This window comes from Narcine bancroftii, chromosome 3 (genome assembly GCF_036971445.1).
Source record: "Narcine bancroftii isolate sNarBan1 chromosome 3, sNarBan1.hap1, whole genome shotgun sequence".
Lineage (NCBI taxonomy): Eukaryota > Metazoa > Chordata > Chondrichthyes > Torpediniformes > Narcinidae > Narcine > Narcine bancroftii.
In genome coordinates this window covers 110,712,320-110,727,990 of record NC_091471.1, presented here as the reverse complement: position 1 = coordinate 110,727,990, position 15,671 = coordinate 110,712,320, and the positions used below count along the sequence as shown (strand labels likewise).

General features: G+C 38.7%; 1 protein-coding gene across 5 annotated transcripts in view; it reads right to left on the bottom strand.

Annotated features, from left to right (window-relative positions):
• LOC138757472 (amyloid beta precursor protein binding family B member 2-like) overlaps nt 1-15,671 on the bottom strand; it is a 367,320-nt gene that overhangs the window by 126,382 nt on the left and 225,267 nt on the right. Inside the window, exon 1 of one of the 5 annotated variants that reach the window (XM_069924836.1) lies at nt 1,554-1,626. The exons of the other annotated variants lie outside the window; for them this stretch is intronic. Coding sequence (XP_069780937.1) covers nt 1,554-1,616 — 63 coding nt within the window. The 5' untranslated portion in view covers nt 1,617-1,626. Of the gene's footprint in view, nt 1-1,553; nt 1,627-15,671 lie in introns of those variants that run through there. 5 annotated transcript variants of the gene reach the window in all.

The window sequence follows — 15,671 nt, the reverse complement described above, 5'->3', positions numbered from 1 at the left end:
ACACCATCATCACCTCAAAGTTTTGAAGCCTGGGACTCAACACCCCACTATGTAATAGGATCCTGAATTTCCTCACCTCTAGACCAGAATCAGTGAGGATTGGTGAGAACATCTCCTCCACAATCTCCATCAGTACCAGAGCATTCACAGGGCTGCGTTCTTAGCTCCCTGCTCGACTCGCTGAACATGCATGACTGTGTAACTCGTACAACAACAGCACCAACTACAAATTTGCTGATAATACCACAGTAAGTGGGTTGTATAAAAAGGGACAATGAGTCAGCATACAGAAGGGAGATTGAAAATTTAGCAGAATGGTGCACCAACAACAACCTCGCACTCAATGTCGCCAAAATCAAGAAGCTGATCATTGACTTTAGAAAAGGAAAATCAGAGATGTACAATTCTGTGATCATTGAGGGATCAGAGGTGAAGAGGGTGAGCATATTTAAGTTCTTGGGAGTCACTATCTCAGAGGATCTTTCATGGATCCAACATACTAATAGCATTGTGAAGAAAGTACGTCAGCACCTCTACTTTCTCAGGATTTTGCGGAGGTTGGAATGACATCGGAAACCCTGGCAAATTTCTACAGATGTGTGGTGGAAAGTGTGCTGACCAACTGCATCATGATCTGGTATGGGGACACCAATAGCCCTGAATGGAAAACCCTGCAAAAAGCAGTGGACACAGCCCAAGACATCACAGGCAAAACCCTCCCCACTATCAAGAACATCTATGGGGAATGCTGCCATCAGAGAGCAGCAGCAATCATCAAGGATCCACATCACTATGCATGGAAAAGTTAGCATGAGATTACAAGTTAGGAGGCATCAATCAGGTTGCCTAATTTGAAATGAGATTTATTTTTTGAGAGGGATGATACCCCCTCCTGGGTACAAATTGGAATGCACTCTCTGAAAGTGAAGGTGTAGAATGATTTCATGTATAAGTGGAATTTCAGAATTATAGCCAGCAGAACAGACAACCCCATTTTAAAAAATATTTAATTTTTGGGTTTTTTCATAAATATGCATATCAAAAATTTCAATTTTCAAGATATATAAACTTTTTCTTACAAAACAAAACACAACAACACCTTTCCACCCACCCCTTTAACAGTATAATTCCGTACATTGTCAGGGCTTACAAGTTGGGTCTTTAAAAAAAAGAAAATCTTCCTTGGGAAAGTTACTTTTTTTAAATATATAAATAGCAGCACTTTTTAAAAAAAATATTTAGAACCCTATATAGTCACCATACTTTTATAAATACATTATATTTGATCATTAGATTATACATTTTTTTTCCCATAGGTATACAATTGTTCATCTCTGTCCTCCATCGTGCTAAAGTAGGTCGAATTTTCAAGTAATCGCAATACATTTCTTATCCACAGCTAAGGCTATTTTAACAAATGAAATTTGGAATTTAGTTAGCTTATTACTTATTTCAATAAAATTGCCCAAAAGATAAAGCTCTGGGTCGTCTGCGAAGGCTACCCGTGATATCCTTGTTAGTATTTCAGTAATATCCTGCTAGAAAGGTCTCACCTTCATATACGACCACGTAGCACATACACATGTTCGTATTTCTATTCCAAATCTAAAACACATCTCCGATATTTCCAATTTTGATTTATGTAATTTCTGTGGTGTGAGATATAATTGGTGTAGAACATTATATTGCACTAATCCTTATCTTGCATTTAAAATTGACACCATATTATCCAAACACCAATAAGATAAACATCTTTACATTATTGCAAATCCTAAATCCGACTCCTATCTCTATAAACCTGGTTTTGCACTTTCATTTTGGAGAACCAAAGTACATTTTACATATAAATTTGGGGTGTTCCCCAGCCAAATCATTCGTTCCATCTCACTAATTTCAGGTGGGGCCAAGTTTGGTCCCCATCTTTCTCTTAAGAATGATCTTAACTGGAGAAAGCAAAAGAATGCCCCATTAGCTACTCCATACTTATTTCTTAATTGTTCAAAAGACATAAGAGATCCTTCCATAGAGCAATCATCAATGGATCTTGTTCCTTTTTCATACCATGAATTCAATATTTTGATACCCAGATTCATAGGCAGTAGTACATTTTTACATATCCTCAGTGATATACCTGCATTTTTCCTGATACATTAATTTATTTCTTGCCATATTCTAATCATGTATATAGGATTTTTTTTGTTGTTATTGACTTAACATTCCACTTAAAAATAAAGTCCTTCATTGTCTCCTCCTTCAGTCCCATTCAAATCCACAAAGGGGACTGTTTTCTTCTAAGAAAAATGATAGAAATCTTGCTTGTGCTGATAGATAATACTTCTTAAAATCCTGGAGTCTAAGTCTTCCCAATTTATAGTTGCATGTTAACTTTTCCAGTGTAATTCTTGGTACTTTGTAATTCCATAGGAATTGTCTTATACAATTATGTAATAATTTAAAGAAATTTTTAGTTATTAAAATAGGCATTGATTGAAAGAGATATCGTAGTCTTGGCATTATCTTCATTTTTATACAATTTACCTTTCCTATTAATGTGATCGGCAGATCTTTCCTATTCTGTAAAGCTTTTTCTATTTTTTCTAATAGAGGGATATAATTAAGCCTATATAAATTCTGTAAATCGTCTGTCAATATTTCTACATATTTAGTTCATATTTCTTTCATTTAAATCTACTAACTTTTTGATATCTTTCATAATCAAAAATTTGCAATGGCAGTATCTCACTTTTGTCTATATTTATTATGTAACCCAATATTCTTCCATTTTTTAAAGCTTTATTTATTCGTTAAAAAAACAAATAGTACATAACACACAACAATTAACCATAAACATGAAAGTTATCTTTTATATATATAGAAAAAAAAATGAAAAGAACCCCCCCTTCAGCCAACTCTCCTAAGGAGAGCCATAAAGAAAGAAAAAATAAAAAATATTAAGGAAAAATTAAACATACATATTAAGATCTAATCAACATAAATTGAAATGTAAATATTCTGAGTATAACAACCACTTATTAATAAAAAACTATAATTATCATGCGAAAAATGTAATTTTTTCCATTATTAAACAATATATCATCCTGTTATGCCATCTATTAATATCAATCACGTACTAGCAATACTTTTTTTTGCCACAGATAAAGCTAAATATACAAAAGCAAGTTGGAATTTATCTAATCCCAAACCTTTCAGAGGTTTCAAACTACCCAATAAAAATACTGTCGGATCTAAAGGTATTTTAATCTTATACAGGTATTCTAAAAACAATTGAATTTTCTTCCAAAAAGATGACACATGACCAAACAGCATAAAAAAGGTTCCAACAGAATTACCACATCTAAAACACAAATCTGATTCATGAAAACCATACTTTTTTAATTTTTCAGTTGTTAAGTATAATTGATGTAGAAAATTATAGTTAATCATTGAATAATGTGCATTTATCAATCTAGTTACACTATCATAACAGATATCTAACCAATCATCCTCGGAAAAAATAAAACCAATATCCGCCATATTTTTCTAATATTGTTTGTAATCTGATCAGTGATTCAGCTGGGTCAGACGTATTTTGCACATCATCAGCAAATAAACTAATTTTATGTTCTTCCCATCCAACTCGGAAGCCCTTAATATCCGGATCTCTTCTTATAATCTCTGCCAGAGGTTCAATAATGCAGGAGAATATTGCTGGAAATAGAGGACACCCCTGACCACTCAAGGGAAAAAAATAGATGACATTTGGTTATTAGTTATAATTTTAGCTTGTGGCCTAAGATGTAGAGTTTTTATCCAATTTATAAATTTACAAAATGTTCCAATATTTGCTAGAATTTAATAGTCTGCATTCAGGAGTGATATTGGTCTGTATGATGAGACTTTTAATGGGTCTCTCTACCTTTCTTTGGTAGCACTGTAATTATAGCAGTGGAAAAAGTTTCTGGAGGGTTTGGGTCTCCACCACCTGGTCTAACACATCCATCAAAAGTGGATCAACAAATCTTTGAATTGTCTATAGAACCCATCTTCCCACAGGTGCTTATTAGCTTGTAAAGTACCTAGACATATCTCTATTTCTTTCTTTGTAAAGACTTTTGCACTTTATTGATTTTACCCCCTCTGTATTGCAGTTTGTTTCTATTTCTTTATTTGTATTCATGTGTACGTTGAGTACAGTTTTTAAAAAAAAACTATCAATAAGTGGTAATTCTGCCTCGCCCACAGGAAAAAGAATCTTGTATGTGATGACATGTATGTACACTGATAATAAATCTGAAATCTTCCAACACAAAACCAAATTACATCATAGAAGAGTAGTTCTGGGCATGTGGAACGAGCTGCCAGCTGAAGAGGTAAATGTGTTACAGAGTTAAAAATACATTTTAATAATTTTTATTCCCAATTCAACATTTAGGAATTTTATCTCAAAGAGTTATTTGTAATTACTGCTATTTTAATAATGTTTCCAGTGGGAACGATTGTTGTGGTTCAACAACACCTCTTCTGCACTTCCTAAGCCCCTCCCCTCCTGTTTCTCACACTGTCAGTTGTGATGAGGCTATGTGTGGGAAAAATGCTGCCGGGCTATTTTATTTGTTTCTTTGGAAATTAAATTTTTTATGTTGTCAGTCTTAATGTATATTGTTTATTGCTAATATTATTACATTTTACAGCTAGTTTTGAGTGTTAATGTAAGTTTTAAGAACATTTTTATTTAACTTGTTTTTGGAGCCATTGCCATGCAACTGGTAAGGTGACCAATGTAGTGTTCCTGAGATTTCATAGTGAAAGTTCTGTTATTTTGCATGCTTTGGAGCAAAGGTGCAGAAAGGAAGGAAAACCAGAAGCCAATTGATGTGTTATAAACTCTTCTGCAGGTATGGATTTTCCTTGTTATAATCCTGGTCAGTCATTTAACCCTATGCAGTTTTTTAACTCACCCACCAGGTGTCACTGTTTCCACTTTTGTACAGTTTTTCATGGTTTGAGAAGATTTTGTAACTTAGTTGAAATGTTTTCCTGTCAATCTTAATAGCTCTTGACTAAAATTGTATATACTGTTGAGTACATATTGAAAAGTTAAGTTCAAGAATCTGTGTGTAGTTTGAGAAGAAGAATGAAAACGGTGACACAGTCAGTTAGTTGCACTGATGAGAGAGCAAAGGTGCAGAGATGAAGAAAACCGAGAAGGCAATTGATATGTTATATTGTCTTCTGCAGGCAACAAATAAATGCTGGATGACAATTCCGTGAGTCGTCTCTTTTTCTATGCTCTATGCAAACCCGTTACAAACATGTGCTCAATTTTAACATTTCAGAAGAATTTGGACAGGTACACAGATGGAAGGGGTCAGTGTGCCCAGGCAGAAAAATAGTTCAGCACAGACCAGAAAGGCTGAAGGGCCTGTTTGTATGCTATAATTTTATATGGTAAGAGTATGAAAGCCAATCTTGTTGTTATACAATACTGCCATCACGTGGACAGAATCTACTACAACAGAACTTCAAACAACATCTGCCTTTTGTTTATACTTGCCTGGCCTGGTACTCAAGATTCCTATATTGTCATGTAAAAGCACAGAATATGTAATAATGCATGAAATTCCCTTCTGCCTGCCAAAATGCAGAGAAAGAGTTGCCATTAGTGATGCCCGGAGTCCCTTACAGTTCGAGAGAAATGTAAGCAAAAGAGAGTCCCTTCAGAGTCACTGAGTGTCTGTGGATTCGCCTCCAGCGCTCACATAACCTCTGCAGCTGCACAGATTCCTATTCGCTTCATCAGCAACCAGGGATGCAGATCTAAACCTCCGACACAATCAGGAAGCTAGAGTCCACTATCTGTCGGGAGTCCTTTTTGCCCTCAGAAAACTCTTGAAGCCTGTCTCCAATATCTGGCTCCCATGAGCCAGTCTCCAGCAGCCCGCAGCCTGTGCAGGTCCCCTGGCCTTATATTGCCTGAAGCCTGTTTGGGTCACTCAGGTGCTGAGCCTCTTGCTGGACGCCACTATGGTCCTCTCATTTCTGGTGCTCTGAGCCGGTCCACTGCTCCTGGGAGTCTGCTGCCAAGCAAAGAAGTCGCCATCTTGGGCACAGACCTCCGCAATTGGAGGATTTTAGTTTAAACACCCCGTCAGTTCCTTTTTACAGGCTATATAATGTTTTCACTGGCATTGCAGAATTATGAGAGACAAAGTCACTTTCAAGCTCTTGAACTCAACACTGACCTTACTCACTTCCCTTCAATGCATTAGCTGAGACAGCACAATCATTCTGGTATTCAATAGATTACTGACCTCTACAAAATGGGGGAGTTAGCAACAATGTCAAAGGAATAACTCTTTCTTGATGATATAGAAGGCTCTGTTAAAACCTGCCAGTATAAATACAGGTTTGGACCCAGCTGACTTAGAATAAATTAGACGTTCAGTAGCATGCTTGAAATACTATAATCTAAGGCTTAAGTTTGATTATCTAGTCATGCTTTGAAGTATGTTACCAAACAGAGCACATTCAAATTCACTGTCAGAATAAATTGGCAACAGTTGGAGGTATGTCTCAGGTTTCACTGTTCAGAATTAAAATTCTGGATTCGATCAAGGAAGAATTTATCTTACAAAAGATGCTCTCTAATTTGTGAATCCAATTTAACACTAAATCATGGACCATACAATGGCATTCAATAAGAGCTGTAATAACACTATACAAATTCTTTTCACCCGCTGCCACCTGATTCCTGAATAATCAATCAACCAAAGATACTTCCTTACTTTTGTGCACTATTTTGTTTTTTTTTTAAACATTGTAAGAGTGGTTTATATGAATGTTTGGACTATGATGCTGTCACCTGGTGCCTTGCAGGTTTTGCCTCTTCAGGCAAAGGCTAGAAGGTAACTCTGACAAATCCCCGGGCTCGTCAGTACCTGGAAAGAGCCCCAGCTGTGGGCAAATAGCACATGTCAGTCTGGCAACAGGGGTTGGCAGCTATGACAGAGCGCGGGAAACAGTTTCCCTAGCGGTCTGCAGCAGCAAACTCGGTGGGCGGATCCGTAAGGACAACAGCCAGCGAGCACGGTCTTGAAACAGACCACTGCGGGGCAATCCCGTGTCACTCTGCCTGTCATGCCTCGCACTCTGCCAGGCCCAGTGGTGTGGGACACAGAGGGAGGTGTTCGTCCTGGGCAAGTACTCGCCTCCAAGTCCTTGCCCCGCCACATGGTGCCTCAAGCTCCATGGAAAACCAGATCAAAAGTTCTGTGAGGACAGAAGAGCTACAAGGCACCGTGTTCATCTTCGCTTGCGAAGGAATGGGCCATGAATGAATAAATGCTGCTGCTGCAAAACACCGAATTTTGTGACTTATTCAAGACAATAAATTTGATTCTGATTTAAGACTCCTTGAACCTTTAGAGCAGAGTCTAAAGCCAGTTCTTCATTTATAGGATGCATTTTTATAAAAATTCAAAACATTATCAGACACATTTGCCTGTAAGCCAGCCAAAATTTATTCTCTTTACATAAATCAGCTCACATAGAGAAGAGATACCTGGAAGTGACAAATATGGATAATAAACAATCCTCAATGACTTTAAATAATCTGATAAATTTACCAAACAGATTTATAGGAATAACATGATGCTGTGACTATTCTGTGGTGGAAAAAAAAAGTTTGGAAGCAAATTTAAACTACTTAAATCAATCACTGCAGCAAAGATTCAAACACAGAATACTTTAGCAAGGCAGATATTGAAAGACAGATTTTGCCAGATTACACTTCTATAATCTACCTTCATGAACACCACTGCCTCTTAAAATGATTTCAAGAGCTGCTTAGAGTGAAACACTCAAGCATTGGCAGCTCTTGTATTCCAAGGTATAAATACTTTATTTGCATTCAGTTTTTTTTGTAGTCAAGATTTTGGGCACTTTGTGTCAGTGTCAAAAATTTCCAGGTCAGGTGCAGATGAATGCAGAATAAATTTTCTTTTCACAAGGTCAATGCTCCTTAACTTTAATACATTCACAGCAAAGCCATTTCTCCCAGCATTATTCCAATGGCACCTCAGACCCAAATTATCAATTGTGCAGGATGAGGGAACATTTTCTATTCAGCTGACTGGGAATGAATTTAAGATCAAAAGTCATCGTAACTTTCGGCTGTAAATCAGAGAGAAGAAAGTTTAAACCCCCAACTAAAACATTTTTAAATTCAAACCCCCATACGTGACAGTTCAAAACAACCTCAGTCTGGTATCTGAAGTAATCTTTACTTATATTCTTGAAAATTAATTTTGCTCAAGTCTTGATAATGATTCACATAAACTTGCACTGCAGCTAAGATTCAACAAAAGGTTAAGATTATGAGAGAGAATGGGAGACGATCCAAATTCATTAAGTTGTCCACTGCAGCATAAAAAGAAGCTAGACTCATGTATAACATTGCTTTGAAAGGAATATTTATTTCATCCTATCTCAGCCATTTTCCACACCTTTTTAATCTTTCCCTTTTCAAATATTTATTTTCTATGATTACTAAAATCCATTATAAATCCTACATACACCAATGTTTGTTGTACAGCAAGATCTGACACGTTCTTGTGCTGAAATTATTCTCCTATCGCATTCTTTTGGCAGGATTTTAAATGAATGCTTTGAAGGTACCAGTTTAATAGTTATTTACTCCCTTTGCTTTATATTTTTATCACTTTAAATGCTACACTCTAGCTCTGTTTGCTTTCACTTTAATTTCATGATTCTGTAAAACCAAAGCCCTCTTTTAGGATCTTAACAATTCCTAAAAATTTCACCATCCACTTTGATTAGTTCTGTTGCATGTTGCTGTTTACTTCTTTGGCTTGGCTTTGCGGACGAAGATTTTTGGAGGGGGTAAAAGTCCACGTCAGCTGCAGGCTCGTTTGTGGCTGACAAGTCCGATGTGGGACAGGCAGACACGGTTGCAGCGGCTGCAGGGGAAAATTGGTTGGTTGGGGTTGGGTGTTGGGTTTTTTCTCCTTTGCCTTTTGTCAGTGAGGTGGGCTCTGCGGTCTTCTTCAAAGGAGGTTGCTGCCTGCCAAACTGTGAGGCGCCAAGATGCACGGTTTGAGGCGATATCAGCCCACTGGCGGTGGTCAATGTGGCAGGCACCAAGAGATTTCTTTAGGCAGTCCTTGTACCTTTTCTTTGGTGCACCTCTGTCACGGTGGCCAGTGGAGAGCTCGCCATATAACACGATCTATTTGTGTTTATTAATTTCCCTTTTATGTTATCATTAGTGTCTTCATTCCCTCCCAGGCATTCTTTTGCCTGCTTCCCATCTGTGCCATGCCCCATTGTCTTCAATTCAACCTTTCAAAGTTTATCTATCCCTACCTTTAAGTGTTTTTAATGACCGGCCTCTACCACCCTCAAGGAAATTCCAGAGATTCACTACATGATTAGGGCGATGTGGTTGGCACAGCAGTTAGTGCAATGCTATTACAATGTCAGTGACTGGGATTCAAATCTGCCACAGCACTGATTACAATGAGTTTCATCTGGATACTCCGTTTCATCCCACCATTAAAAATATAGCGGGGATATAGGTCAATTGGGTTGCATAGACTCATGGGCTGAAAGGGCCTGTTACCATGCTGTATGTCTAAATTTAAAAAGAATTATGAAGAAATTTCTATTCTGTTTTAAATGTTCAGCACCTTAAATCTCTCCCACTAGTGAAGACATCTCAAAATCCACCTTGTTGAACCCATTTACTTTTTCTAAACTCCAAGAAATACCATCTAAGCTGTTGGCCTTCTTTTGATAGGTCAACTCTCATCCCAAGAATGTCTGTCCATGGCCTCATGCACTGCCAAACCAAAGCCACCCATAAATTGGAGGAGCAACATCTAATATTCATTCTGGGCACTGGATGGCATTAATTATTGATTTCTCTGGTTTCTGCTGGACCACTCCCCGTTCTCCTTCACCTCTATCTCCATTCATAGAGCCAACTCCTCTGCTCTTATTTGCTGATGAGCCCTCCCTCCGTTATTCACCCAGGACTTCTTGGTGGTGAGCCTGAGCTCCTCCCACTACCCCTCCCCCCACCATTTTATTCAGGTGCCTCTCTTCATACCTTGATGTATCTTTATCTTTGCTATATAAAGTACTCTATATGATCTGCTGAGTTTCTTCAGCAATGTGTTTTTAACTTATCCTAAGAATGCACCTGGCAGACCTCTTTTGGGCCAAAAATCTGGGAATAAAAGTTTGACAGTGATTACTTGTGCTGAATGGGCAACATGGCCACATTATGTGCTCCCTGCATTGATACAGAGGATAAATTAGGTGAGTAGAGCTGAGATGCAGGAGGGGAGGACAAAGGGAAGGAGGTTCCCGTGCCCCAATTTGATGGGAACAACGAAAATAAGATTTATTTAAAACATTTTTTACAGGATTCTTCTGTCAACATGAGAATGCAAGTTATTATATTCATACAATAATCGACTGGCTCAATGTATAGAAGTGCCAAAATTCTTACTTGCAGTCGCTACACAGGTACGCAAGATACACCAAGAACGAAATTACCACAATATGCCACGATACAGAAAAAGATAATAAATAGAAATTAATATTTGCAGTTGCAGGAAGTGATGTTTCAGACCTTTTGGAGGTCATGGTCTAATTTATGATTAAAATTAGCATAGTACTGGGAGGTTCAAGGCCTGATCACTGACAGAGAAATCTATTCTTGAACCTGGAAGTGCTGGATATTAGGCTTTTCTATCTTCTGCCTAAAGGGAGCAGCAAAAACTGATTGTGCCAGGGTGGTGATGTGTCTGGTATAAAAAGCTGATATTTTTCAAAATAACACACAAATTACATACTAACATGAGAGCGATAATGTAAATATAAAGTGCGTGCAGTTCTGGTCTCCTTACTGAGGAATGATATATTTGATTTGGAGGTGGTGCAGAGGAGGTTCAGCAGGTTGATTCTAGAGGTGAGGGGCTATCTTATGAGGAGAGATCGAGTTTTCTGGGATAAGTTAGAATTCAAATGAATGAGAGGGGACCTTATAGCAATAGGTAAAATTATGAAAGGGGTAGACAAGATAGGGCAGGAAAGCTGTTCATACTGATAGGTGAGAGTAGCACTGGAGGAGTTCATAGTCTCAAGGTTTGGGCAATAGAATTAGGATGGCAATAATGAGGAAATGCTTTTCCTAGAGTAGTTAATCTGTGGAATTCTCTGCCCAAGGAAAAAGTAAAGGCTGCCTCATTAAATTTAAGACAGTTAGATAGATTTTTGCATTGTCAGGGAATTAAGGGTGAAGGGGAAAAGGAGCTGTCTATGGCCAGATCAGCCACGATCTTATTGATTGGTGAAGTAGGCTCAACGGGCTTCATGTTCTTATGTTTTATGCAGCTTTAGTAGTTACCAGTTTTAAATTATAAAGAATTTTTTTGCGACTATCTGAAAAATAATTTAAAATTATAGTTGTATGTCAATATTAGAGTACTGATGGATAACATAGATAAACATGAAAAGAATGTGATTTCTTCTGTGATTAATTGGAAATTATAAAGACAGAACACTTGACCTACTAAATGCTCAGTGACTACCATGTATAGCAATGAATCATAACACTTAATAGCATTTAATAAAACTAACATTTAATCTTATTTATTGCAGAGCAACATTTGGAACAATTAAAATATAGCTGTTATTTTGTAAATTTTAGTGTAAATCATAAATGTATATATACAAAGAATATAAAATATTAACAACCATATGCACACTAAAATAAAATCAAATCTGACATTTTCTTTTGAAATAAAAGGCAATCTAGCAGAATTGATAAAGAAGTGCTACATTATTTAACTGTAGTCCATTTCCACGACAGCAAATACATTTTAATGCTATGTTTGGCACTCAGTCTAATCTTGGTGCTGGAATCTTGATACTTGTGTCAGCCACAATAGTCGTCAACAGCAGCACTTTGACCCAAATTATAAAGAACAAACATCCACCCTCGACCATCAGTGGCATTCACCAAACATGGCTCATCTTTTCAGCGTGACTTTTGTCCTCATCTTACAGGTTATCATTATATAACTCTGGATAACAAGAGAAATTGCTAATACTGTGTGATCCAGGTCTCACCATATTTTCATTTACATTCATATGTTGATGTCCATCCTTCTATATTTGTGGCTATACTCACAGTTTTAGACCTCAGTTATACAATACATAACTACATGGGTCTAGTAGCTACATTCTCACTCAGTGTTAAACCTAGACCTCAAATAATCTCAGTTTAACTTTGTAACCTCCAATGTTTATGTATTCAATAAGAGAAAGTTAACGATATTTTAATCAAACATTTACAACCTTCACACATAAGCCCTCAATGAAACAGTTTACTTAGTTAACAACATGGAACAACTTTTATAATAATGTTTCAATGTTGAGGTGATTTACCTCCACCAGCCGCAACTGTCTTCCTCTGTCTCAGCTATGACTAACAAAGGAGATTTCCCCTTGTTTCCTAGCGACTTTTATTCTTGGTCCTTAACGCAACACTATGATACATGTCAGAATTAAAATGAATCTTTTGACCCTATTTGAACAAGAGAATGAAGTGTGGAGCAAATGCAAATAAGCATTGGTAATCAGATACCATCTGGGTTAGTGGCATTTAGCAACACTAGGACTGAATCCTTCCACCTCATCAATGATGAATGAAGGCAAATGGTAGCACAGTAATGATCAAAACTGAATCTGGGAAAAAAATGAAACTTTCTGATAGATGCTGTAACCTGCTGAGTTTCTCCAGCACATTTGTGTTTAGCATCTGGCCCAGCATCTGTAGTGTAACTCCACACTCAATTTCTCCTGTTTTTCATGGACTGAACATATCCAAGTGGAAGCCTAACCCTAACCTACCCATGTTGCTTCTGTTCATTGAGCTTTGTTTAAAATAAAATGTGCAAAAGAACTGAAGACGACCAAATTAGTCAAGTGAATTGAGGCAGCAATCATAGGAACTGCTTCACAATAAAGCAGATTAATTCTGACCTTTTTACTTAAATAAAGCTGGGGGAATAGCTGGTGCTTTAGATCTGGAAATTCAATTGCACAGATGAGTTTTCAGCAAGAAGTGATTTAAAAATAAAATTAATATTTCCTGAAATTCTAGGGTCATTTGGACCACTCTAGAAATTCAACTATGTACTTTCAGGTATAACCTTTATCCTTCTGACATAACCTATGTTAATCCTATTTCTTCCAGAAGTGTAGCAGGGACATTAGGCCTTGTACCTGGAGAGCCCATCATGCAGCAATGTATCAGGATCACGTATATTCAATTCATATAAATCTTTGAGGCTTCCTTACCTTCTGTCCACAGAATCAACTTCCCTTCCCAACTCCCAATCTCACACCCTCGACCCAAGATTCAACCTGCTCCTATCCCAGCATCATGAGCCATACTGAACACACCAATCTCTACTGTAGCCCTACAGCCTCCTCTAAGGACTATACTCCTACCTGATCACCACCAGCTAATTTGATTTCTGCAGTCCTTCAGGTTTCAAACTTGACAATAATTAGAATCTGACTATGAAAATATGCAATGCCCTTCAGTACCTGCTAACATTTACAGCAGATATTCTTTTGACTCCCTAGAATATCTATACTTGTGATCTGAGTTAACAGAATCTTTACCTTAGAAAAGCACCAAAATTATTCCCCAAGTATTTGACAAATCATTTGGAAGACACAACTGAGAAAGACAATATATCAGATTCCTCAAAAGCAACATATTTCAGATTTATTTTCAGAGTACATACATTTCTTTTTCCTGTAGGCGAAGCAGAATTACCACCTATTGGTAATGCAAAAAAACTGTGTACGTACAAATAAAGGAATGTAAATAATTGAGAGTGGTATACAGAGAGGAGGGAAAAAACAATCAATAAAGTGCAAAAGTTAAGAGTCCTGTAATGAGTCCCTGATTGAGTTTATAGTTGAGGAGTCTGGTGGTGGAGGGGTAGCAGCTATTCCTGAACCTGGTGGTGCAAGTCTTGTGGCACCTAGACCTATTTCCTGGTGGTAGCAATGAGAACAGAGCGTGTGCTGGGTGGTGTAGATCCTTGATGATTTCTGCAGCACTCCAACGGCAGTGTTTCCCATGGATGCTCTTGATGGTGGGGAGGGTTTTGCTGTGATGTCCTGGGCTGTGTCCACTATCTTTTGCAGCACTAATCTAAAAAGTCATGGAAAACAGCTGAGGCATGGAACTAAATTAACTAGCTTTCAAAGAGCCAACATAGTCACAGTGAGTGCTGTGATTCAATTCCTGGGCTTCTCCTCCAGGAAAAACAAGGACTGGTTCGACGAAAACAGCCAGGAAATCCAGGAGCTGCTGGCAAAGAAGCGAGCTGCCCACCAGGCTCACAAAGCCGTCCTGTCCAGAGAAGAAACAAGCCTTCCGTCGCGCATGCAGCCATCTTCAGCGCAAACTCCGGGAGATCCAAAATGAGTGGTGGACTAGCCTCGCCAAACGAACCCAGCTCAGCGCGGACATTGGCGACTTCAGGGGTTTCTACGAGGCTCTAAAGGCTGTGTACGGCCCCTCACCCAAAGTCCAAAGCCCGCTGCGCAGCTCAGACGGCAAAGTCCTCCTCAGCGACAAGATCTCCATGCTCAACCGATGGTCAGAACACTTCCAATCTCTTTTCAGTGCCAACCGCTCAGTCCAAGATTCCGCCCTGCTCCAGCTCCCTCAACAGCCCCTAAGGCTAGAGCTGCATGAGGTCCTCACCCTGGATGAGACATATAAGGCAATCGAACAACTGAAAAGTGGCAAAGCAGCAGGTATGGATGGAATCCCCCCAGAGGTCTGGAAGGCTGGCGGCAAAACTCTGCATGCCAAACTGCATGAGTTTTTCAAGCTTTGTTGCGACCAAGGAAAACTGCCTCAGGACCTTCGTGATGCCACCATCATCACCCTGTACAAAAACAAAGGCGAGAAATCAGACTGCTCAAACTACAGGGGAATCACGCTGCTCTCCATTGCAGGCAAAATCTTCGCAAGGATTCTACTAAATAGAATAATACCTAGTGTCGTCGAGAATATTCTCCCAGAATCACAGTGCGGCTTTCGCGCAAACAGAGGAACTACTGACATGGTCTTTGCCCTCAGACAGCTCCAAGAAAAGTGCAGAGAACAAAACAAAGGACTCTACATCACCTTTGTTGACCTCACCAAAGCCTTCGACACCGTGAGCAGGAAAGGGCTTTGGCAAATACTAGAGCGCATCGGATGTCCCCCAAACTTCCTCAACATGATTATCCAACTGCACGAAAACCAACAAGGTCGGGTCAGATACAGCAATGAGCTCTCTGAACCCTTCTCAATTAACAATGGCGTGAAGCAAGGCTGTGTTCTCGCACCAAACCTCTTTTCAATCTCCTTCAGCATGATGCTGAACCAAGCCATGAAAGACCCCAACAATGAAGACGCTGTTTACATCCGGTACCGCACGGATGGCAGTCTCTTCAATCTGAGGCGCCTGCAAGCTCACACCAAGACACAAGAGAAACTTGTCCGTAAACTACTCTTTGCAGACGATGCCGCTTTAGTTGCCCATTCAGAGCCAGCTCTTCAGCGC